The sequence below is a fragment of the Ochotona princeps genome, chromosome 33, assembly GCF_030435755.1.
Source record: "Ochotona princeps isolate mOchPri1 chromosome 33, mOchPri1.hap1, whole genome shotgun sequence".
NCBI classification, from domain to species: domain Eukaryota; kingdom Metazoa; phylum Chordata; class Mammalia; order Lagomorpha; family Ochotonidae; genus Ochotona; species Ochotona princeps.
In genome coordinates this window covers 351,258-373,844 of record NC_080864.1, presented here as the reverse complement: position 1 = coordinate 373,844, position 22,587 = coordinate 351,258, and the positions used below count along the sequence as shown (strand labels likewise).

Sequence of the window (22,587 nt, the reverse complement as noted above, 5' to 3'; positions counted from 1 at the left end):
CCCAGGTGTGTTAGCAGGGAGCTGGATTTGAAGTGGAGCTGCTGGGATGGTACCCAACGCTCTGATGCAGAATTTGAGCCTTGCAAGTCACGGCTTAGCCCACTGAGCCACCAGGCTGACCCCACGGTGAAAGACAGGAACCCAACTCTGTTGGGTGTGAGGCTATGGCGCCTTTCCCGCCTTGTTAGGGCGACGGTCTCTTGAACACTGGGGCTTTGGCAACAGCCAGGTGCCCCTGAACATGCCAGGTGGTCCTAGGCACTCGCTCTGGACCCCGGGCATCCTCCAGTAGGTTCTTTTTTGTGGATGTAGATGCCCAAGGTCACGATGGCCAGCTCCCAGAAGCGGGCTGTGCGGGAACTGGGGACTTGAACTCCGGCTTCGCATGTCCCTCCCTCCCTCCGACCCTGCAGGGGATGGCAGAAAATGAATGAAGGAATGAATGAACGGCCCTGCAGCTCCCGGTCCAGAGGGAGCCAGCCAGGGCTGCTGCCCGGGCGAGCCCACTGCTGGGCGCGGCCGGGGGTGGGCAGCGCCGCGTGCGCATGCGCGCCCCGCCTCCCGCCGTCCCCCTGCGCCCGGCCCCGCGTGGTACGCGCCGGCCTCTGGCTGGCCGCCCCTCCCCGTCGGTTTCCGCGCGAAAAGCCGGGGCGCCCCGCACTGCTCCCCGCTCCGCTGCCGTCCGCGATGCCGGCCCGCACCGCCCCCGCCCGCGTGCCCGCCCTGGCCGCCCCGGCCATCGCGCTGCCCGACCACGTCCGCCGGCGGTAGGTGCTGCGCGTGGGGGTGCGGGGCGCCGGGACTCGGGGTGCGGGGAGGTGGGGGTCGCGTCCCCTCGGGGCGCTGACAGCCGCGCACGCATGCGCCGGGCCGCGTGGGGCGCGCGCCGTGGGGTGCGCGCGGTGGCGCCCGGCGGTTGGCGCGGGGCAGGAGGGCACTTCCGGGCGCGCGCGCGCCTCCCTCGCCGTTTGGCGCCAAAACGGGTTGAGGGGGGGCCCCTCCGGTAGCTGCCCTGGTGACGCTCCCCCCGGCTCCCCGGCAGGGAACCCACTCGGCAGGTTGACTTTGTCCCGGCGCGGTGGTGGGCCGCCAGCCTGGGCGCGCAGGAAGTGGGCAGCCCCGCTGTGGTGGCCTCCGGACACCCCCAGGCCCTCCCTGAGACCCCGCGGCGTCCGCTTCCAGCGCCTGACCTTGCTCGGGCTCGGGGGGCTCGTCCCCGGCACCCCCGGAGCTTGGGCGTCCGGATCGTGGCCTCCGAAGGCGGTGGGGGTGGGCGCGCCATGGTGGGCCCCCACTTGGGGGAATCAGGGGGTGTGGGGGCTCCCTCCACTCACTGGGTCACCTGGTGGGAACTCTGGGGGGTCCTGGCCTTGTGGATGAAGCGTGCTCCACCCAGGGGGCCTGTGCCACGGCCGGGCGGCCTGCCGGCTGCTGAATGGACTTGGTCTGGGAACTCCATGTGCGCCCCAGTGCGCCCTTGTGTGTATAGAGGGGGTGGTGGCCCGTGCCTCCCCCAAAGAACATCCATCTTTTCCAGAAAGCCTGTGCCCTGTGAGGTATGCCAGGCAGGCCTGGACGCTTCCCTGGGCGGGGTGGGGGGGCGGTCATGCCAGACTTTACAGAAACCTGACACGAGATGGCAGGAGGCCACCCTGTTCCTTTTTTCTTCAGATGTGTGGAAGTTACTTGAGAGAGTTCCACGGAGATGGAACCAGGGATAGATGTTCTCATCTGCTGGTGGACTCTCCCCGTTGCACAAGGCCACCGGCAGGCTGGTCGGGTGGCAGGGCCCGGGGCCATCTTCCATGGCCTTCTCATGGTGGTGATGGGGGGCCTCCCGATGCCTAGCAGAGCAGCCTGGACGCCCAGCTAGTACCCTTGTGTGACGCCGGCGTCCCTGGCTGTGGCTTAATCCGTGCACCGTTAAACCACAGCCAGGGCGGTTGGTACCGAGACCCATCCCGCTCCCCGCCTCCTCCCTGCCTCGTGCTCCCCTTGTGTGAAAGGCAGAGATCCTTCCATTCCCTGGTTCACACAGCCTAGGGCTGGGCCAGCCTCGAGCCAGGAACCCTGAACCCACCGGTCTTCCTCCTGTGGAGTGGTGGTGGCCCAAGGGCTGGAGCCCCTACCGGCTCCCTCCCGCAGTGGGCTTGGACCACCCACCCCCGGGCCTCCCTGCGTCCTGGAACTGCCGCCCCAGAAGGGGTTAGTAAGAGGACCTGGACCGTGACGACCTTGAACAAGCCTCTCCCACGTCCCTAACTACGTTGGGCATACTGCGAACTCGTCAGATGGCAAGAGTAAGCATGGTTTTCCAAGGCCCCACGTAAGGTGGCCCACAGCTTCTTTGGCCTCGCTCCCATTTTGCTAATGGGTCACTAAGTATGGGAGATTCTCCATTGTCCTATTAAGGAAAACCCTGGGTTTAAGGCTCGTTTGAAAGGCAGAGTCCCAGAGGGACGATGGTGCTTTGGCATTCACTGGGTCACTTCTCAGACGACCCGCTGCGGACAAAGCCGGGAGCTTCTTCCGGGTCTCCCACGTGGGCGGCAGGGGCCCCAGCACCCGGGCCATCCTCCGCTGGTCTCCCAGGCCCTTAGGGAACTGGATTGGAAATGGAGCAGCCCAGACACGAACCCATGCCCCTATGGGATGCTGGTGTTGTGGGTGGGTGTTACCCCAGGCTTGGACCAATGACATTTAGTCCCCAAGAGTTCTTGCGAATGGGTCAAGGCGTTAAAGGCTGGGAAGCCTGTTAGTGGACAGGGCCTGGTCAAGTGTCTGCTGCCCGCGTTGGAGCGTTAGAATCCACAGTTCGCTTTAGGTTCCTCGTGGTAGTGTTCTTAAAACTGCCTGTAGCACTTGGAAAGGTGAGAGCTTCCGTTCACCGGGGTCGCTGCCCGCATGCCAGCAGCAACCGGGACTTACCTAAGCTGAAGCCAGGGCCCGAGCCCTCGGTTCAGATGGCCCCGCGTGGGTGGCTGGAACCGTGGACTTGCTGGGGTCAGAACACAGGGGACACTGATAGAGAACCCGGAGTGCCAAGCCACATCTTCCTTGCTGTGCCAAGCAAGCCGCCTCCCGTCTTGGCTTGTTGGGTTGCGTTTCTTGTCCCCACTGGGCCTATGTGTGAGATTGATTCAAGTGTGTGGGCTGCCACATGTGCCCCGCCTCCCAGCTGCAGTAAGCAAGAAGGTTGGACGTACAGCCAGGCCAGTGGTGAACCGGCACCCTACACGGCATCCTTGGTGGGTGTGTAAAATACACCTCCAGGCTCCTGTGTATCGTGTCTTTCTAGGCGAGCCAGTTTCCTTCCCAACGTTTTGTGTTGACACTGCCGACAGCCGGACCACCTGCTGCCCACTTGTCCCCCTGCTGCCCGTTTTTCATCAAGAGGGCAGTGTCGTTGCCGTCAATCATAAGTGGCTTCCAAACATGTGCCCTGGCTGGTGCATGGAGCTCGGGGACCCCACACTTTCCCAGCCTGTGCGTGCCTGCAAGCTGGCCAGCCAGTCTGCCCGTGGGCATGCACACCCCATACCGGGCTGCTCCCACAGCGCTGGAAGGCGGCAGGCCGGCCCTCCAGCCCCGCTGCTTCTCCAAGCTGGCCAGCCAGTCTGCCGGTGGTCTGGGTTCTAAGGATGGGGTGGCTTGCTGCACGGTAGGGGCTGCCTCTCATGCGAGAGTCGATGGGTGACTTTAGGAATCGTGGTTGTATCTATGGAGTCCCTGGTTGGTAGCTTTATTTTTCTTCCTCCTCCCTCCCAGGTATGACTGATTAGCCTCTAATTACAGCTCTTATCTCTCGGCCAAATGAGTGATTACATTGAGAGCTCCCGGCCGCTCCCAACAGGGAGTGTAGGATGGCCCCCTGTCCCTGTTCTGCTCCCCTGCTGTGGGGACTGAGCGCTTCAGGCGCTGCCCTACCTGGTCCACGGCTAAGGTCTGTAACCCCCTGGCGTCTCCCTGGCCAGGCTTCCTGTTGGTCCGTGCACTGGGGAGGAAGGTGGCTGCAGGGTGTTGAGGTGTCCAGCCTTGGTCACTTGTTGAGGGCGACCAGAGTGTGCAGATCTGACGCCCAGGCAGCCATTAGTGGAGGGTACGCACCAGTATGCTTCAAGATGTTCCTTACAGGAATCGGGGCCTGGCGTGGCCTAGCGACTAAAGGCCTTGCCTTGAACGCAGTGGGATCCCAGATGGGCGCCGGTTCTAATCCCAACTGCTCCACTTTCCATCCAGCTCCCTGCCTGTGGCCTGGGAAAGCAGTGGAGGACGGCCCAAAGCCTTGGGACCCTGCACCCGCGTGGGAGACCCAGAAGAGGCTCCTGGCTTTGGCTCAGCTGATCTGTGGTGGTTGCGGCTGCTTGGAGTGAGTCAGTGGATGGAAGATCTTTCTCCTCTTTCTATAACTGACTTTCTAATATAAATGAATCTGTAAAAAGGAATTAAAAGATAAGTTTGAAAGCGGCGAAGCTGTGGCACAGGGGGTTGATCGGCTGCTCGTGTTGCCTGCATCCCAGTCAGCCGCAGCTGGAGTCCTGGCTGCTCCACCTGCCACCCAGTTCCCTGCTTGGGGCAATGGGGGATGGCTGTAGCACTTTTGGGAGACCTGGGTGAGCTTCCTGATCTAAAGCTGACTGTTGTGGCTGTTGGCAGTGAACCAGCAGATGGGAGGTCGATCTGTCTGCCTCTCGCTCCCCATCATTCTGCTTCTTAAACCTTTTTAAACATTTAATTTTTATTGGAAAGTCAGATTTACAGAGAAGGAAGAATGGAGAAAAATCTTCGTCAGCTGGTTCACTCTCCAAGTGGCCGCAATGACCAGAGCTGAGCTGATCCGGAGCCAGGAGCCTCTTCCCTGGTCTCCAGTGCAGGTGCAGGGTCCCAAGGCTTTGGGCCGTCCTCCACTGCTTTCCCAGGCCACAGGCAGGGGCTGGGCCAGTGGGAAGCAGCCTGGAGCTCCGCCCAGGTCTCCCACTTCAGAGTCTTCCAGCCACGGGGCCTTACAGCATCGCCTGCCCTCCCGGGCACACGACCAAGGAGCTGGATGGGACTTAAACTGGCGGCTCCCTGGGGAATGTTAGTGCCCCGGTCATCTCTGACATGTCCTCGGCCATCAGGTGGCAAGGACGGTGACGTCAGGTCAGGTCCAAGTGAGTGTGGATGACAGGGTGGCGATGTGGTCTGTGTGTAGAGGACACATGGGTTGCCCACCCCCCATCCTTGGCCTCCAGCCGGCCCCTTGGGGAGTAACCGGCCTTGTGCTGGGCACCAGTGCCAGCCACTGTGCCAAGGCCTGCCATCCTGGGCGTGGAGCCCTGGACCTCTTGGCTCTGTTCCTGGCTGTCATCTCCCTTCTAGTACTTGCAGTCTGGGCAGTGGGGCCCTGGGAGAGGCTAGTTCCTCGCAGTTGTCTGTCCTAAGATTCTGTCGAGTCATAGGGCAGATCTTCCCAGATCTCGCACCTGCCGGTTCACTCCCCAAGTGGCTGGAGCCAGGCTGGTCAGAACACCCAGAGCTCTGGAACTCCTTCCAGTACTGCCACCATGGGGAGCTGGATCGGAGGTGGAGCTCAGACCAGGGAACCCCTTAGCAGATGGCAGCTTCTGGGCAGTAGGCTGACCCGCTGCTAGGACGGCTGTCATTTCTAGCTGTTGCTTCTTGGTCCTCAGACCTGCTTTCCCTACCGATCAGATGGGTCGGTGTGGAGCCCATGGACGGGTGCATTGGGTGCGCGGCAGGCATGGGTCTTACCGTTCCGTGGGTCAGGAGCCCGGCTCCGGCCTCCTGGGCCCGCCCCCTTCCCGAGGCTTCCTGCTCTCCCAGGGCCTGGGCCTCTGGCCTCGGTGGAGGTCAGTGCTGCCTCAGGGGGCCCAGTGTTTTGCAGGCGTGTCGCCCCATGCCCGGGGAGGCAGCAGAGGACCCCAGTGCCTGGGCTGCCACCATGCATGGGGGAGGCCCGTGTGCAACTCCAGGCTCCTGGTGTCACGGCGGCCATCTGGGGAGCGAGCAAGTCTCTCCCGCTGTCCTTGTAACTGTCCTTTAACGGAAGCACAGCTGGGGGGTGGTCTCTGGGCCGGGTTACCTGCCTGGCCAGCAGCTCCGTGACAAGATGGAGACCGACAGGCTCCCTGTTTCTACTTTGGTTTCAAGACATTCTCTAAATTTTCCTTTACAGTAAAAGGAAAGAAACAATGATCTTCCATCTGCTGGCTCGCTCCTGCCCCCCTCACCCCCAAATGGCCACAATTGCAGGAGCTGAGCTGATCCAATGGCTGGAGCCTCTTCCAGGTCTCCCATGTGGGTCAGGGTCCCAAGGCTTTGGGCCGTCCTCCACTGCTTTCCCAGGCCACAGGCAGGGAGCTGGATGGGAAGTGGAGCAGCGGGGACACATAGAGGATGCTGGTGTGCGCGGGCGGGCTAGCAGGTTAAGCCATCACGCCCGCCCCTGTAACAGCTGGAGACTGCATCAGGCTGGCTCCCTCTGCTGTGAGCCCTCAGCCCGGCTCCTCCTGGCTGTAGATGCCGGCTATCCTGGGGTGGGGCGGGGGCAGGGGCGCACGTGCGCTCCCCACATCTCCCTCAGTGCTGTTTCTGTGAAGCGGCTGTCCTGTAAATACATGACTAATCCCTCAGGGAAAGGAGGAAGCATGGTGAGTCACGGGGCCTGGGGCCTGGCAGGCGGCGATGTTACTCACGGCCCCTGCTGGGTCTTGCACAGCCGCCGCTCTGCTCAGGGGTCCCGGCGAGGGGCCATGGCGGGCCTTGCGGCAGGTAGGAGCTGCTGTGTCTCTCTCCCCAGGCGTGGGCTGCACGCGACATCCCTCCTGGGAGGCAGGCACACACCGAACTCTGGGCTCTCCCTGCCAGACGCCCCAGGCCTGCCCGGCTCCTCCTTCCTGTTCCGGGGCCAGGCAGGTTAAACCCAGTCTTCCCTGGGCAGGCCATCACCATCTGCCAGAAGGTTCCTTTTTCAGGCTTGGCCGGACTGGGTGTGCGGCACACTCCTGGGCGTCCATTAAGCCTTGTCCTCCAGCCCTGGGATAACCATGGTCGGGACTGTGCTGCCGTGTCCTGCCTGTGCCAGCCCCCGGGTGCTGCCATGACCATCCTGCCAGGAAGGTGCTCTGCGTAGTCCTGGGAGCCTTCTGACTGTGCATTTAATAGGCAGAGTTAGAGAGGGAGAGACAGATCCTCCATTCATCGGTTCACTCCCCAAGCTGTGCCAGTCTGAAGCCAGGAGCCGGGAGCTTCTTCAGTCTCCCCCGTGGGTGGCAGTGTCCCAGGCACCTGGGCCGTCCTCTGTGGCTTTCCCAGGTGCCTCAGCAGGGAGCTGGGTCAGGTGGAGCAGCGGGACTGGAAATGGTGCCCCATTAGAGATGCCAGCACTGCAGGTGGACATGTTGACCCCGCAGCACAGCGCCCAGGGCACCGTGGGACGTGACGCACAGGGTCTCACTCCTGTGAAGGCCAGTGATGAGTGCTCCGTGGGCACTGGCCGGCAGGTGCAGGGGAGCCGGGCTTCTGCTTGGGGCACCCTCCCTGTGTCCGTCTGCAGCCGGTGTGCTGGGCTGGGAGCGGCCTTTCCCCCTTGCCTCTCTGCCCTAGCTGGTTTATTTCAGGGAGGCAGGCCATCTTGTGATACAGCACTGGCTGCAAGCCCACGTGTGCCAGGCCGGAAGGTGAGGGCTGAGGTTGTGGGGGAGGAGCAGATGGTGTTTTGTGACCCCCTGTTTCCCCCGGGGGAACTGGCTCTGCCCTGCAGCGTGGCCCTGGTCTGTGCAGACCTCTCACAAGGCTGGTTGGTTGATTTGAAAGACGGAGTAGCATGTTTGTTCCCCGAGTGGCTGCAGCAGCCAGGGCTAGGCCAGGCATGTCGCAGGTGGAGCCTCGCCCACTGTGCCGCCGGAGCTGGCCCTGGTCTACACGGTGGTATGCCCTCGGACGGAAGCTCGTTGGTCCCGGGTAGAGAAGGTTGGCCTGAAGTCCCCGACAGGCTTGCACGAGGCCCCCAGCTGTGACCTGCTCCAGTCCCAGGAGCTCGAGAAAACGCCTTGTTGGGAAAGGCCTGTTGCATCTGGCCGTCAAACATGACTCCCCCCCACGGCACCCCCAAAGCACACCGTGTTCCCATGAGAGATGCCTTTTTTTTTTAAAGATTTATTCATTTTATTACAGCCAGATATACACAGAGGAGGAGAGACAGAGAGGAAGATCTTCGGTCCGATGATTCACTCCCCAAGTGAGCTGCAATGGGCCGGTGCACGCCGATCTGAAGCCGGGAACCAGGAACCTCTTCCGGGTCTCCCACGCGGGTGCAGGGTCCCAAGGCTTTGGGCCGTCCTCGACTGCTTTCCCAGGCCACAAGCAGGGAGCTGGATGGGAAGTGGAGCAGCTGGGATTAGAACCGGCGCCCACATGGGATCCCGGGGCTTTCAAGGCGAGGACTTTAGCCGCTAGGCCACGCCGCCGGGCCCGACAGATGCCTTTTTAAAAAGACTCGGTTTACTTGAAGGGGAGAAAAATGCTTCAGTCCACGGGTTCACTCCCCAGACGGCCACAGAGCTGACCTGGGTGGGGACAGAGCCAGGAGCCAGGGATCCCCATAGGCGCAGGGAAGGGGCCAGCCCCTTGGCCCGTCCTCCACTGCTCCCCGAGGCCCATAGGCAGGGGCTAGCTGGGAAACGGGGCAGCTGGGACACACGCCTGCTGCTCCTGTGGGACGCTGGCATTAAAGGTGGTAGCCAGCCCCACAGGTAGCTTGTCTGTGTGAACTGTGGTGGAACGTTCTAGATGTTAGAAGGGAGAAGGCCACCGTTTTCAAAGTCCTTTAAAACAGTGAAGATTCTTCTAGATGAAGAGTTGCCTAACAAGTGTTCTTTCTCTCCCCGCCCCCTCCCCTCTTTTTTTTTCTTGTTCCAGGCTCAAAGATTTGGAAGGAGACAGCTTGTCAGAAAAAGTAGGTCTACACCTTGACATTCGTCACCCAGCCAACTGTCAGGTTTCGGGGCTGGTGTCATTTAGTGTCTGATGGTGCGGCAGACAAGCTGGTCTGGGTCCCAAACCTTGCTGTTCTGGTAGCGCTTTCCAAAACGTTCACTGTATGAAAGGCAGATTGTGCTGGCTCACTCCTCCCAAGTGGCCGGTACCACAGCCCAGAACCTGAAGCTTCCTCCGGGTCTGCCACGTGGGCAGCAGGGTCCTGAGGCCCTGAGCTGTCTCGGCACTGTTCTCCCAGGCCACAGGCAGGGAGCTGGCTCGGAATCGGAGCAGCTGGGACTTGAACCTGCGCCCTAACGTGGCTTGCTACACCGTGGCACTGCTGTGGTCTGTTCTGATGCATACCAGTACAGAGTGAATCTCCCTTATCCTAAATGCCTGGGACCGGACGTATCAGATCTAGATCTGCTTAGTATTTTTGGAATATTTATACATCTACAAGTGGCCCCAACAGCCAGGGCTGGGCCAGGGCAAAGCCAGGAGCTGCAGCCAAGTGTCCCACACGAGTGGCAGGGGTCCAGGGCCTTGGGCGGTCTGCTGCTGCTCTCCCAGGCGCCTTAGCAGGCAGCTGGGTCAGAAGTGGATCAGCCCAGATTCAAACTGTGGCTCCCCTAGGACGCTACTGTTTGGCAGCTGCCTGACCCACTGCACACTGCCAGCCCCTGCTCCAGAGGGGGGCGCTGTGCCCTGGACAGAAGCTGATTTTTCACTGATGGATTTCCGGGGTGGGGTGGCAGTGGGGACGACCATGCTGCTGGTGGCTCAGTCCTGGCTGCTGCAGCCATTGGAGACGTGGCCGGGCGGCCTGCGGGGAGGGGGCGCAGGTAGAGAGGTAGGGTTGAGAGCCGGGTGTATCTTGGTCCCGCCAGGAATGCGTGAAGGAGAAGCTGAGTCTCCTGCATGAGTTTCTGCAGAAGGAGCTCCAGAGTCAGTTGTGTGACCTAGAGACGAAGTTGCGGAAGGAGGAGCTCTCTGAGGTGAGTCGGCGCTCTGCAGCCCGCCTCCCCGCCTTCCAGAAACACCTGCCGTGTGCCTGCGGGCCTGGCGTGGGACCCTGACCCCGCGTTGTGTCCCCCTGTGCTCACTGCCACTGGTTTGCATTCACTGCTACCCCAATTGTCCTTTCCCGCTGTAGGAGGGCTACCTGGCTAAAGTCCAATCCCTTTTAAATAAAGATTTGTACTCGGAGAACGGGGCCTTCAGCCGAGACGCCAAAGGCTGCGTAGCCAACGGGAACAGCCAGGCCAGCGGCCCGGAGAGGCGGGCAGGGATGGCGGAGCCCGGCAGCCCTGGCAAACCCAGCGCCAAAACGCGCACGCTCAGGAGAAGCAAGGCCGACGCTGAGGCCAAGTGTAAGGACGTGTTCCTGACCTTGGGAGGGGCGGCCGGGAGGGACGCGGCCTTTGGAGCCGGACACTGATTGTTGCATCCCCAGCCCCGGCCGGGGAGCCCTGCTTCCCTTCTGAGGCAACGCTCCCTAGCTTGGACTGCCGCCATCAAGGGGCATCTGGGGTTGTCTTGTTTTTAGGGTGATCTGACAATGCTCATCTCCCAGCAGAGCCGTATTTGGCCTTTAGATCTTGTCTCGGGGCCGGCGAAAGGCAACGTGGTGGTCTCAGCGCTGAGCAGGGGCCGCGGCGCCCCGTCAGCCGCGCCGTCACCAGGGTAAAAGGGCCCTGCTGTGGACTCGATTCCTGTTTGTGTTCAAAATCCTGTGATCCCTTGAGCATCCTAGAAGGGAGAGAACAGAATTCCTTCTGCTGTTTGCATCCTCCAATGGCTGCGACAGCCAGGACTGGGTCAGGCCGGAGCCAGGAGCTCCGTCCTGGTCTCTCCCATGATGCCAGGGGCCCCCCAGAATGCTCAGCTATCCCCTGCCGTCTTCCCAGGCCTGTTAGCAGGGAGCTCCACGGGAACAGCCGGGCTACGAGCTGACGCTCGGAGAGGCTGACCCATCAGCGCTGTGACTCTAGGCGACAGTCGACACTTGCTCGTAGGGCGGGCTTCATGTCCATGCCTGGCACTGCTCCAGCTGGGGCGGGTGTAACCTAGGCCAGGCGAGCAGTCTCCTCATGAGCCCCACTGTAAGTTGAGGACGTGTGCGTCTTCATGCTTGGTCAAAGACAAAACTTAGAGTGTTCTCTGCCCCCAACTACCACCAAAGATGGCCAGAAATACGTTCATCTACTTTTATTGGAAAGTCAGATCTACAGAGAAAGACAGAAGATCTTCCCTCCACTGATTCACTCCCCAAGTGGCCGCAGTGGCCAGAGCTGAGCCGATCTGAAGCCAGGAGCTTCCCTCAGGTCTCCCACACGGGTGCAGGGTCCCAAGGCTTTGGGCCGTCCTCCACTGCTTTCCCAGGCCACAGGCAGGGAGCTGGATGGGAAGTAGAGCAGCCAGGATTAGAAGCAGCGCGCATATTGGATCCCAGTGCATGCAAGGCGAGGAAAATCGCCACCAGGCTACTGCACTGGGCCCTACTTGCTGCTTCTAAAGTTAAACATACCTGTTGAAGTTTTGATGCTGGAGCAGGGTGACTCTTCTGGAAGTTTCTTAGAGTGCAGGACTGGAGCTCAGCTCTGACGCTTGGCAGCACACCTTCCAGAGGGGAGGGATGTCCTGTTTCCTTATCGGGAGCCGGTGGCCTGAGGTTGACCGGAACCAAAGCCAAATGGGGGCTCTGTCCTTGGCCCCCCGGACTTCCCGCAGTGCCCCAGCTCAGGGCCTGTCGCTTCATGGTGACTGTTTCTTCTCTTCCATCCCCCCTCCCCGACACAGTGGAAACCTTGCCCAGTCCCAGGGCTACTGCCCGAAGAACCACGAGGCAGACGACCATCACCTCGCACTTCACCAGGAGGTCAGCGGAGAGGGGTGGGCCGCGGGGCTCTGCGTGAACGGGGATGGTGAGGTGTGTCCCAGCCGTCCGGCTGGCTCAGCTGAGGGTCTTGACCTGGCCATGTTCACGGGCCATTTGTGAAGACCTCCTCTCTTGGCCTGTCCTTTCCCTGAAGAGCTCCGCTTCCTTGATGCTGTCTGGCTAGAATGCAGAGGAGAGATGGATGCCCATGTGGGATGCTGGCGCTGTAGTGCAGGGCTAGCCGGTTGAGCCGTCCTGGTGGCCCTCGTGCAGTAGTTTGTACATTTCGCCACTCCCCTTTGTCCGTTTCCCCATAAAGCGACAGGAGGGACTAGGGGCCCTGGGGGACCCCAATTTCTGGGTTGCGAGGTGGATGTTTTCAGCGGGTGTCCCCATGTGAGGCGCGTGGCTCCCTGTCCCGACACCAACAACCGTCAGGGAGCATGTTGGATGCTTCTGGCCGTCGCGTGACTACTGAACCCCAGTCGGGGCGCGTCTGTCCCGGGGGCGAGCTGGTCACTAGGCCTCAGTCTGAACTTGAGGAAGGAGTGCAAAATCAGACAAGCCCCCTCCCCTGCCCACCTGAGCTCGGGTCTGTGCAAGCTAAGGTCGGCTCCTCGTGTGTCGCAGCAGCCCTGCCAAGCGCAAGCCCGTGGAGGAGTCGGAGAAGGTGAGGTTGGATGAGTCCATTGACGAGGAGGACACGGATCAGGTAGGCTGTCCTGGAGCAGCGGGACTCGCTGGTGTGACCCGGCCCCGTGTGCCCTCCCGGTTAAGAAAAGCCCCAGCCAGGGCCAAGTCTGGAGGCAGGCAGTGGGAGGAGTTGTGTGCCTGTGTCAGATGCTGTGTGGCTTCATCAGTTGTGCTCACGTAGGCTTTTGTTGCCTGCACCTTAACCAGCAGGTCCACCTCACACCGTCGTCCCCTTTCCATCATAGTCACCAACTAGAATGTCCCAGCCCCAGAGGGGAAGTCACGTGAACCTAGGGAACGCAGGGTGCTGGGTAGGGTGCCCCTTGAGGAGAGCCTGCGCACATTGGGGTGTCGCCATCACTCGCTGATGCGAGTCCCATGGGATCACGCAGGCCAGCAACGGTGAACCTGGCTGTGGGCTGCCATGTCACCAGGGGATCCCCGTGCAGCAGGGCCTCCTGGGCCTTGTGGGGACTCCGGGGTGGGGCGTTGAGGCATTTCCCAGGGCTGGCTCTGAACACCAGGCACCCCCACCCGGCCCCAACCTTGTCTGTAGCTGCGTGAAGAGTGTTCAGTGTGGCCAACAGCCTGGCACTTTCTCTTCCCCCTCTCTGCCCTGTCCAGGACAAGCGACGGAGGTTGCGGTCCAAGGAGCGGTAGGCATGGTCCCGAGGTGCCCCGTCCCTCTGCCTGTGTGAGCTTGAGTTTAGAGGGGACTCCACAGAAAGCTTAGGCGAGAACTCGGTCACTGCCCTAGGAGGCCGTGCACCTGCCTGGGAGGATGCCGAGTGTGGGACCAGAGTGAGCTTTAAGACTTGTTCCTATTGGAGAGGCGGAGGTGGACACTGTCTATCCGCTGCTTCACGCCCCCTCACCCACCCCCCCAAAGAGCCTGCTTGCAGTGTGTGGCTGGGCCAGGCCAGAGCCAGGGGCCTGCAGTTCAGTGTGGATCTCTCCCATGTAGGAATGAAGGGACCCCCTAGTCATGGGCTGTCACACACTGTCCGTTAGCAGGAAGCTGGATTGGAAGCAGAGCCAGGGCTCGAACCCAGGCACTCCCAACGTGTGGTAGCTGTGGGTGTCCCGAGTGGGATCTTAGCCACCGTAGCAGACACCTGCCATCGCTCCCTACACAAAGTAGCGGTGGTCACCAGAAGTGGGTTTCAAGGTGGTACCCAGTACGGGATGTGCAGGGAGGCGCCTCCCCCGCCCTGAGACGCAGGCTGTATCAGGGTAACAGGAAGACAGGCGGTCCGGGAGCCCACGTCAGTCACCCCAGGGCGTCTGCTTTTCCAGAGCCCCAGAGCTTCCTCCTGCAGAGGAATGCGGAAAGGCGAGTCCGGGAGCCCACCACGCCGCCACTGCAGCCGACATGGAGGACAAGACCAGTAAAAGGGTAAAAATCCTCCTCACATCTCGGGGTGGGGTCGGGAGACGGCGTTGGCGGCCTGTGGGACAACCTTGACCTTAGCTCAGAACAAAACCTGGGTCACTTCTGAAGGATCCGTACTTGAAAGCCAGATAGACTAGAACACCCTTCTGGCCACATGGTCCCTCGCCAGATGGCCACAGGGGCGCCAGGTAGAGAACACAGCTGGGACCCGGGCCCTCTGCTGCCTGCCCGAGCTGAGTGGGGACCTGGCAGCCATGGCGGCAGTAGGGCTCGGATGTGGGGCTCCAGTGTCTCTGGCTGTGCCGTGCCCCAGGCTTGTCCCCTGGGAGCTGCTGGCCAGCCTCCCTGGCTCTTTACCATCCCTGGCTTGGCTGTGGAGGCAGCTCCGACTCGATGCCGCTGATGGGCATGGCAGGGGGTGCGATTATGGGGCACAGATCTGCTATTGAGCTCCGCCCCCCGTGGGTGCCGGGAGCCATTCGTCACGCTTGCAGAGCCGTCTTGGGCAGCACGCACCTCCTGTCCGTCCCCGGGCGAGCAGCTGTCGTCCTCCATCTGGGCCCTTGCAGTAGGAAGGGGGGCACTGTTTCTAACGTGACCAGCTTCTCTGCGCAAATCGCTGAGCATAAACTTGACATGGGTGATCTGGTAAGGTGTGTGCCTGGTTTTTCACTGAAGATTTATCTGAAAGGCAGAGGGGAAGAAAGTGGCATCTGGTTCACCCCCCAGATGGCTGCGGTGAGCTCGGCCCTTGCTCCGCTACCCCGATGTGGAGGGACGGGTGCCCCGAGTCCCTGGCCTGTCTGCTGCTTTCCCGGGTGCATTAGCAGGGCTTGGCTTACGCGTGGAGCAGCCGGGACTCCGGGGCTGTGATGTTGACGGCAGGTGTTGCAGGCACCTCACCTGCCGGGCCCCGTCTCCACGTGTCGCGTGGTCGTGGGAGGTGGCACCGCTCTGCACCCCCTGCGAGTCCTGGACCTCCTTTTGGTGTGACTGTCAGTAGGGGGACACAGTCCTTTTGCTTTTACATGTACATCCTTAAGTTCAGAAAATACTGTTGTGAAGGAAGATGGTCTTTTTAAACATCTGTTTTTATTGGAAAGTCAGATATACAAAGGAATACAGAGAGGAAGATCTGACTCACTCCCCAAATGGCCGCAACGGCCAGAGCTGAGCCAGTCCGAAGCCAGGAGCCGGGAGCTTCTTCCGGGTCTCCCACGAGGGTGCAGGGTCCCAGGCTTTGGGCCGTCCTCCACTGCTTTCCCAGGCCACAGGCAGGGAGCTGGGTGGGAAGTGGAGCTGCTGGAATATGAACCGGCACCCATGTGGGATCCCAGCGCGTGCAAGGCGAGGACTACAGCCACTAGGCTACTGTGCTGGGCCCCAAAGTTTCAAGTTTTAAAAAGTTGAAAGACAGTTGGAGGAGCAGGGTAGATGTCAATCCTGCTGCCACCGGCTCACTCCCTCGTGTGGCCACAGTGGTTCAGGGCTGAGCCAGAAACTGCGTCTGGTCTCCCATGGGGAGGGCAAGGGGCCCAGGTGCCTGGGCCACGCATCATCAACTTCCACCCAGTTCTGGGACACGTTTAGGAACTTTATTCCCACAGAACATGTCAGCACATTGAGGTCAAGTACAAAAAGCCCCTAACTTGTCTTGTTCTCTCTCCCTCAGAGAGAAAGGAGACGGCCTAGGAGTGAAACCATGCTGTGAGTACACCTGGTGTGCCCTGTGCCTCGTGCTGGCCAGCCTGGCACCATCACACATGTCCTGGGAAGGTGGCGGGCCACACCCAGCGTCCTGGGGACGCAGGCTTTGCTTCCTCCCCCCCGTGCCCCCCATTGGGGCAGCGTGAGGGCACTTCTCGGGTGGTAGGGAAGACGCCAAGCAAAGGCTTTGGTGCCACTTCTGTTCCTGGGACCAAATGTCAGACCCCACCCTCGGTGTTGGGTGTCCGCTGCTCTCGGGGGCAGGGGCTGGGCGGTCCCAAGGTCAAGGGGTGTCCCCAGCAAGGGGCTTGCTGCTGGCCGGAGCCCTTCAGGTTCCCATGGTGACACAGGGAGTCACAGGGCCAGGGCTAGAACCAGATGGGGTCCTTGGGCACCCGACACCCCCTCCCGCTCCCTCCAGGGTTTAAGGGCCCTGTGATTTTTAAGGGTCACGCTTAGGCCGTGTCTGTAACCACTCGCTGTGAGAAGGCTGGGGAACACAGCCCCAGAACTCGGAAGCGTAAAGCAGGCAGCATTCTGGGGCTTGGTCGCTGCTGGGTACAGCCAGGCTAGGTGGGGCCAGCTGCACTGACCGCCCAGACTGCGGAGAAAGCGGTGTGCAGTCGGGCCTCGGCCAGGTCCGCCACCAGGCTGGGGACCTGCTGCATTTGCTGGGGAAGTGGACACTTGGGGGCCGGTGCCCTGTCACCATCACGTTTTCAGTGGGTGACATGGAGCGTGTGGCAGTCCCTACTTATTGTAACAGCCCAGGTGCTGTGCCCCCCCACTGCTGGCTTCGAGCAAGCTGGGAAGCCCTCCTCCAGACTGGTCCGTGTGGCCTTAAATCCCAGCAGCTGTGGTCCTAGAGAGCAGGAGGTCCCGAGTGCCTGGGAGCCCCCATGACGGGAGACCCAGCAGAAGGGGCTGTCGGCTTCCACGGGCTGACCCACCTTGTGCCTGGGCCGTTTCTCATGGCAGGAAGCCTGGAGCAAGACTGGAGGAGGAGCCGGACCAAGAGGCCGGCCCGGGAACAGATGACAGAGGGGAGGAGGACACAAATGAGAAGGTGAGGCCCGAGAGCCCTGGTCCTGCAGGTCCTCCATCTCAGACAGCCTGTGGCCTGAGCGCCCTGGTCCTGCAGGTCCTCCATCTCAGACAGCCTGTGGCCCGAGAGCCCTGGTCCTGCGTGTCCTCCATCTCAGACAGCCTGTGGCCTGAGCGCCCTGGTCCTGCATGTCCTCCATCTCAGACAGCCTGTGGCCCAAGAGCCCTGGTCCTGCGTGTCCTCCATCTCAGCCTGTGGCCTGAGCGCCCTGGTCCTGCAGGTCCTCCATCTCAGCCTGTGGCCTGAGCGCCCTGGTCCTGCAGGTCCTCCATCTCAGACAGCCTGTGGCCTGAGCGCCCTGGTCCTGCAGGTCCTCCATCTCAGACAGCCTGTGGCCTGAGCGCCCTGGTCCTGCAGGTCCTCCATCTCAGCCTGTGGCCCGAGAGCCCTGGTCCTGCGTGTCAGTCTCGCTCTGACCTGTGGGCCACTGCACACTCAGGCGGTCTTTAAGATCAAAAAACCTTTTACTGTGCAAATATTTCAGTGCTCCAGAAAAGCAGGCCCGGGATCGGGGCCCTCTGCATGGCCCTTGTTCCTCAGCGATGACCAGCCCTGCAGCGGTTAGAGCTAAGGCCTGCCCCCTGACCTCACCCACCCTACAGGACTGGGCTATCTGGAGAATAGGCCCAGAGGCAGGAGGTTGTCAGTGCCAGCAGCCACGGCGTCTTGACTGCGCGTGACATTACCGTGTCTTCCTGGGCCGTGTCTGTTTCCCTCCAGCCCTGGGCCCAAAACAAAATCTGGGCGCTATCGAGCCACCACGTCCTGCAGTGTGGAGGCCTTGTCTTGTCCTGCTGCAAGCATCCTGGCGTGGACCTGCCCTGGGGCAAAGAACAAAGACCCCTGGGCTGTTGGTTCGATCCCGGGCACTGGCAGGAGCTGGGAGCCAGACACTTTGTCCAAATTTCCCCTGCGGGACTCGAGGCCTTGCCTGCTCCGGGGTGCCCGGGTCGGAAGCGGAGCCGCCGGGACTTGAGCTGGCTGGTATCCCAGGAGGCTGTTAGGCCAGTTTCTGTCATGTCCCCCCACACACCGCCCCCCCCCCCAGGTTTCTTGTCTTAGATAACTGACCTCTTGGGAATCATTCGAACCAAGTCTCTGGTCTTAAGATCTAAGATGTTAGATTCTGGGGGAACCAGGTGTTGTTGCCTAGACCCCTTCAGCCGGGTGTCAGTCGCGTGTCCCCCAGTCCAGACCCCGAAAGCTCTGTCCACATACAAAATACTTACACATAGCCTTCTCTCTCCACTCAGGAGGAAAAGAGGTATAAAACCACACCCAAAGAACCGTAAGTTCTAGAACATGAAGGGGACTTCCAGATGGCAAGGGTGGCACAGGACCCAGAAGTACTGGTTCTGTGTCGGGTGGCATCCTCGGGCAGTGAGGATGCGGCCATGCCCCCTTGCCCTGCTGGGCGGTTTGGGCATCAGTCGGGCGGGATGGATCTCAGTACGTCTGGAGGCAATTCAAAGAACAGGCTGTCTCGTGTTTTGTTTCTAGAACGGAGAAAAAAGTGGCCCGAACCAAAGTTGTGGTGAGCTCCAAGGTAGCAGGCGGGCCTTGGAAAGATGGAACGGGGCTGGGGTGGGGAGGGCAGCCTGGGGGCACCTCCCTGAGCACGTCTGTGGGTCCACGCCTGCCCCCCAGGCCCAGCCTCCCAAGTGCGTGCAGTGTGGGCAGTACCTGGATGACCCCGACCTCAAATACGAGCATCACCCCTCGGACGCGGTGAGTCCCTGGCCGTCCCCGCCCACCCTGGCCCGGCCCGGCCTCCGGCCCCCCGGCCTCACGGTCCCCCGTCCTGCAGCTGGAGGAGCCAGAGATGCTGACAAACGATAAGCTGTCCATCTTCGACGCCAACGAGTCTGGCTTTGAGAGTTACGAGGCCCTGCCCCAGCACAAGCTGACCTATTTCAGGTACGGGCCACACCTGCGTGCGTGTCTTGGTGGACGTGGGGACTCTGCCAGCTCGGCAGCTCTCGCAGGTGGAGGGCCAGGGGACCCTCCGGGTGTGCCTATGTGTGGCTTTGTCTCGGTGGTTGACACGGAGCAGTGTGGCCCCCGGCCGGAAGCGCTCGGATATCACGCAGCCAGGGTCTCTGGGTCCAGACATCCCGGTGACAGAACAAGCAAGCATTCCTGTCTGGTCACGCAGGTGGCTTTCCCTCCCCTGATGTGCTTGGTGCTGGAAGTGTTGGCAATTCTTTCTCTAAGCTAGATCTGGAGTGTTCTAGACGCATGAGTTATCTTGGGCCTGAAAACCTAGTCCAGACATCAAGTCTGGGTCCCTAGGAAGTTTATTTGCGTAGCCCATGGGGAACTTCAAACATGTCATTTTGCTTTTTGTCATTTTGCCTTGCCTGATCTGTAAAATAGGTTCTAGAAACGAGAACTCCCCCCACCCCATAACATCTTAATTTTGTTCAGGAAGCCTCATGGTGACAAGTAGGTAGGTTCCCAGCTGGGGTTCCCAGCCTGGTGCCTTCCAGAGGGTCCTGCTGCTCGCACAGGGCCGGGTTTGGGGTGGGGAATGGGGGAAGGGTGGTAGTGGGACAGGGAAGTGCCGCGGGTGGTGGAAGGGTGGTCCTGGCCAGGGGCACCCCCTTCCCCCTGGTGGCAGGGACGGCGGGCTCAGGGTAAGTGTGGAGGCTGTATGGCCAGCCTGGGAACATGGCTCGAGCAGGCAGGTTGACCAGTCGTGGCTCTAGGACAGGACCCCCGCATATGTTGTGACTAAAGCGCACACCTGTCCAGGGGGCTGATGGCTGTGTCTGTCCCACAAGCATCCCTAAGGTTCGAGTCCACACCAACACGGCCACAGCCATCCCTCCCTGAGCCTGGCCCCAAATGGGGCTGTGGAGCTCAGACACCGGTCCTTATGGAGCCCGCATGGAGCACATGGCGGCTCCCAGGGCAGGCGGTCATGCCCATAGCCCCCCTGTGGCATTCACAGAACAGGAGGCTCTGGGGCACGGGTGTCTCAGCCCCTCGTAAGCCTCCTGGAGAGCTGGGCCTCCGCTGAGGGGGCCTCCTGGTACCATCTCATGAGGCCTTCCCACCCCACCCTTGCTCGACATAGCAGAGGTGCCAGGCTCAGGGCATTCAGGTTTGGAGAGCTTAGGGGCTGCAGGCTGTTGGCTGCTGAGAGCCGCGATTCCCTCCCGAGGCCCCACGTGAGCGGCCTTGCGTTGGGGAGCATCAGACACAGATGCCCGGAGGTCCCCTTACGCTCGAGGCTGAGTCCCTCAAGGGAGGCACAGTGGCCTGGCACCCACCTTCCAGGATGGCCTCCTAGCCTGCTTTAGGGACGTGTGAGCTGTCTAGGAGATGCAGGTGGTATAAGGTACCACAGTGGCACGCCCTGGACAGGCGAGTCCACGGACATGAAGCATGTGGCTGGAGGCGGCGGAGTGAGGGGCTGCGTGAGGATGCTTGGGATGGTGGCTGGAGCTAGGGAGAGGCAGGGACCACGGGCAGAGCAGGCAGACCCCCCCGCTCTCCAGTTAAGAATTTGTTGACTTCATGTTCAGTTCCCTAACTGCTCATGACAGCCAGGCCAGGCTACAGCCGGGAGCCCAGAACTTAATCCAGATCTCGCGTGTGAGTGGCAGCCACCTCGTCCCCACTGCCTCCCAGGGTGTAGACGAGGGAGGAAGTGGGGCGTCTCACACGGCACCCTAACTCCGCTGCGCCCTGTGCCTGGCTCCTGATGGGCAGGTGGTGGGAGAGCGGCAGGGGCGTGCATGGGCAGGTGGGGTCCGACCGTGGACCAGGACACTGAGCTAACCCGGTGCCTGGCAGTCAGAAAGGGGCCCAAGTCTTGGGTCTGGAGCTCACACTTGACGCGTCTCCCCCCGCCCAGCGTGTACTGCAAGCATGGCCACTTGTGCCCCATCGACACCGGCCTCATTGAGGAGAATGTGGAGCTGTGTTTCTCAGGCTTCGCCAAGCCCATCTACGAGGAGAACCCGGCTCCCGACGGTACGTGCGCCCAGGAGCAAGGGCTGTGCAGCCACACTGCAGCTGAGCACCACCCGCCTGGTGGGCGTGTAGCCCTCCTAGGTGTTTTTCTGATATCTATCTGGTTTTGGACTGGTGTTCCATCCTGCAGTTCACACACTGAATGCTCAGTGGCCCAGGGCAGGTTAACCCCTGGCGCTTGGGCACTCGGCCCACATTTCCCGTGTGACTGGCGGGGACCGGAGCCATCCCCGGCTGCTTTGTAGGGTCTGCGTGGGCAGGAAGCTGCAGGCGGGCTGAATAGTCAAAGTGGCACCCTGCTCCCTGACTGTGCCAGCTTGCCTGGTCTTGGGCACCGGACGCAGATGGTGGCACTTGGCATGTCTCCTTCCTGGACACTCACCCGCTGTTTCCACTCCCAGGTGGCGTCAGTGGCAAGAACCTTGGCCCCATCAATGAGTGGTGGATCACGGGCTACGACGGTGGGGAGAAGGCGCTCATCGGGTTCAGCACCTGTGAGTACGAGGCCAGTCGTGGGCCGTCCCCCGGGTTGGAGGGACCTGCCCGCCCGCCTGCCCGCCCTGGGACGCCCGTCTGTTCAGTGCTACAAGCAGAGGTGGCGAGAGCCCACTTAGCTGATGTCTGGCCGGGGGGAGCCCTGGGTGTGGGAGCCCTGGGTGTGGGAGTGGCCGCTGCACCCTATTCGTGCGTGAGAACGGCTGGTCCCACCCGTGTGGGCACCATGGGAGGGATGGGTTCAGGGAGCTGTGCGGTAATTTAGCTTGCTGTGCACAGCGCTTGAATGTCACCCCAGCTCCGTCCCACCCTCGCAGCCTTTGCAGAGTACATCCTCATGGACCCCAGTCCCGATTACGCGCCCATCTTTGGGTTGATGCAAGAAAAAATCTACATCAGCAAGATTGTGGTCGAGTTCCTACAGGGCAACCCCGACGCCACCTACGAAGACCTCATCAACAAGATCGAGGTGAGGGGGTGGGGAGGCCCCTCGCTGCTGCCCAAACTTTTGGAGCTTCCGGGAGCACCAGGGAAGCTTCGTCACGTTTTTCCCTTCCTTCCAGACCACCGTGCCTCCCTCCTCGCTGAACCTGAACCGCTTCACGGAGGACTCCCTGCTGCGCCACGCCCAGTTTGTGGTGGGGCAGGTGGAGAGCTATGACGGAGCCAAGGACTTGGACGAGCAGCCCATCTTCCTGTCGCCCTGCATGCGTGACCTCATCAAGCTGGCTGGGGTCACCCTGGGGCAGAGGTGAGGGACTGGCCGGAAGGGAAGTGTGAGGACCGGGACAGGCTGTTCCGAGTTCTCACACAGAGCCTTCTGAAAGACGCAGACCGCCGTGTCCCCCCCACCCCGTGTCCCGCAGACCACCATCTCCCCCCCGCCCTGTATCCCGCAGGCGAGCAGAAAGACGCCAGTCCATCAGGCACTCCAACAAGGAGAAGGATAAGGGCCCCACGAAGGCCACCACCACCAAGCTCGTGTACCAGATCTTCGACACCTTCTTCGCCGAGCAGATAGAGAAGGACGACCGGGAGGACAAGGAGAACGCCTTCAAGCGGCGGCGCTGCGGGGTCTGCGAGGTACCTGGGGCTGGGCGACCTCGGCTGCCCCGGGCGGGGCTCCGGAGGCAGGAGAGCACAGGTGATGGCGCGTGGGACACACATGCATGAGTGGGTATGCCACCCTCCCGGGCGGGTAAGGCACAGAGGAGGCCGCCTGGCGTGGGGCCCTTAGAGGGCCTCTGTACCAGGTCATCTGACCTGTGAGCCCGATGTGACCTGACAGCCATGCAGCGGCCGGGCAGGCTCCGGAGCCTTCTGTGGTGCCCTTCCCCGCCCCCTCCTTGCTCG

At 61.5% G+C, this 22,587-nt stretch overlaps 1 protein-coding gene across 1 annotated transcript in view; it reads left to right on the top strand.

Moving 5' to 3' along the window:
* The first annotated feature begins 583 nt into the window (after positions 1 to 583).
* Positions 584 to 22,587, top strand: part of DNMT1 (DNA methyltransferase 1) — a 31,265-nt gene continuing 9,261 nt past the window's right edge. Inside the window, exons 1-19 of the mRNA XM_058657609.1 lie at positions 584 to 767; positions 8,923 to 8,959; positions 9,870 to 9,977; positions 10,136 to 10,352; positions 11,782 to 11,860; positions 12,491 to 12,572; positions 13,178 to 13,209; positions 13,850 to 13,949; positions 15,619 to 15,653; positions 16,632 to 16,719; positions 18,012 to 18,046; positions 18,259 to 18,304; positions 18,406 to 18,486; positions 18,566 to 18,675; positions 20,621 to 20,739; positions 21,141 to 21,233; positions 21,552 to 21,703; positions 21,798 to 21,985; positions 22,134 to 22,317. Coding sequence (XP_058513592.1) covers positions 688 to 767; positions 8,923 to 8,959; positions 9,870 to 9,977; positions 10,136 to 10,352; positions 11,782 to 11,860; positions 12,491 to 12,572; positions 13,178 to 13,209; positions 13,850 to 13,949; positions 15,619 to 15,653; positions 16,632 to 16,719; positions 18,012 to 18,046; positions 18,259 to 18,304; positions 18,406 to 18,486; positions 18,566 to 18,675; positions 20,621 to 20,739; positions 21,141 to 21,233; positions 21,552 to 21,703; positions 21,798 to 21,985; positions 22,134 to 22,317 — 1,866 coding nt within the window. The 5' untranslated portion in view covers positions 584 to 687. The remainder of the gene's footprint in view (positions 768 to 8,922; positions 8,960 to 9,869; positions 9,978 to 10,135; positions 10,353 to 11,781; positions 11,861 to 12,490; positions 12,573 to 13,177; positions 13,210 to 13,849; positions 13,950 to 15,618; positions 15,654 to 16,631; positions 16,720 to 18,011; positions 18,047 to 18,258; positions 18,305 to 18,405; positions 18,487 to 18,565; positions 18,676 to 20,620; positions 20,740 to 21,140; positions 21,234 to 21,551; positions 21,704 to 21,797; positions 21,986 to 22,133; positions 22,318 to 22,587) is intronic.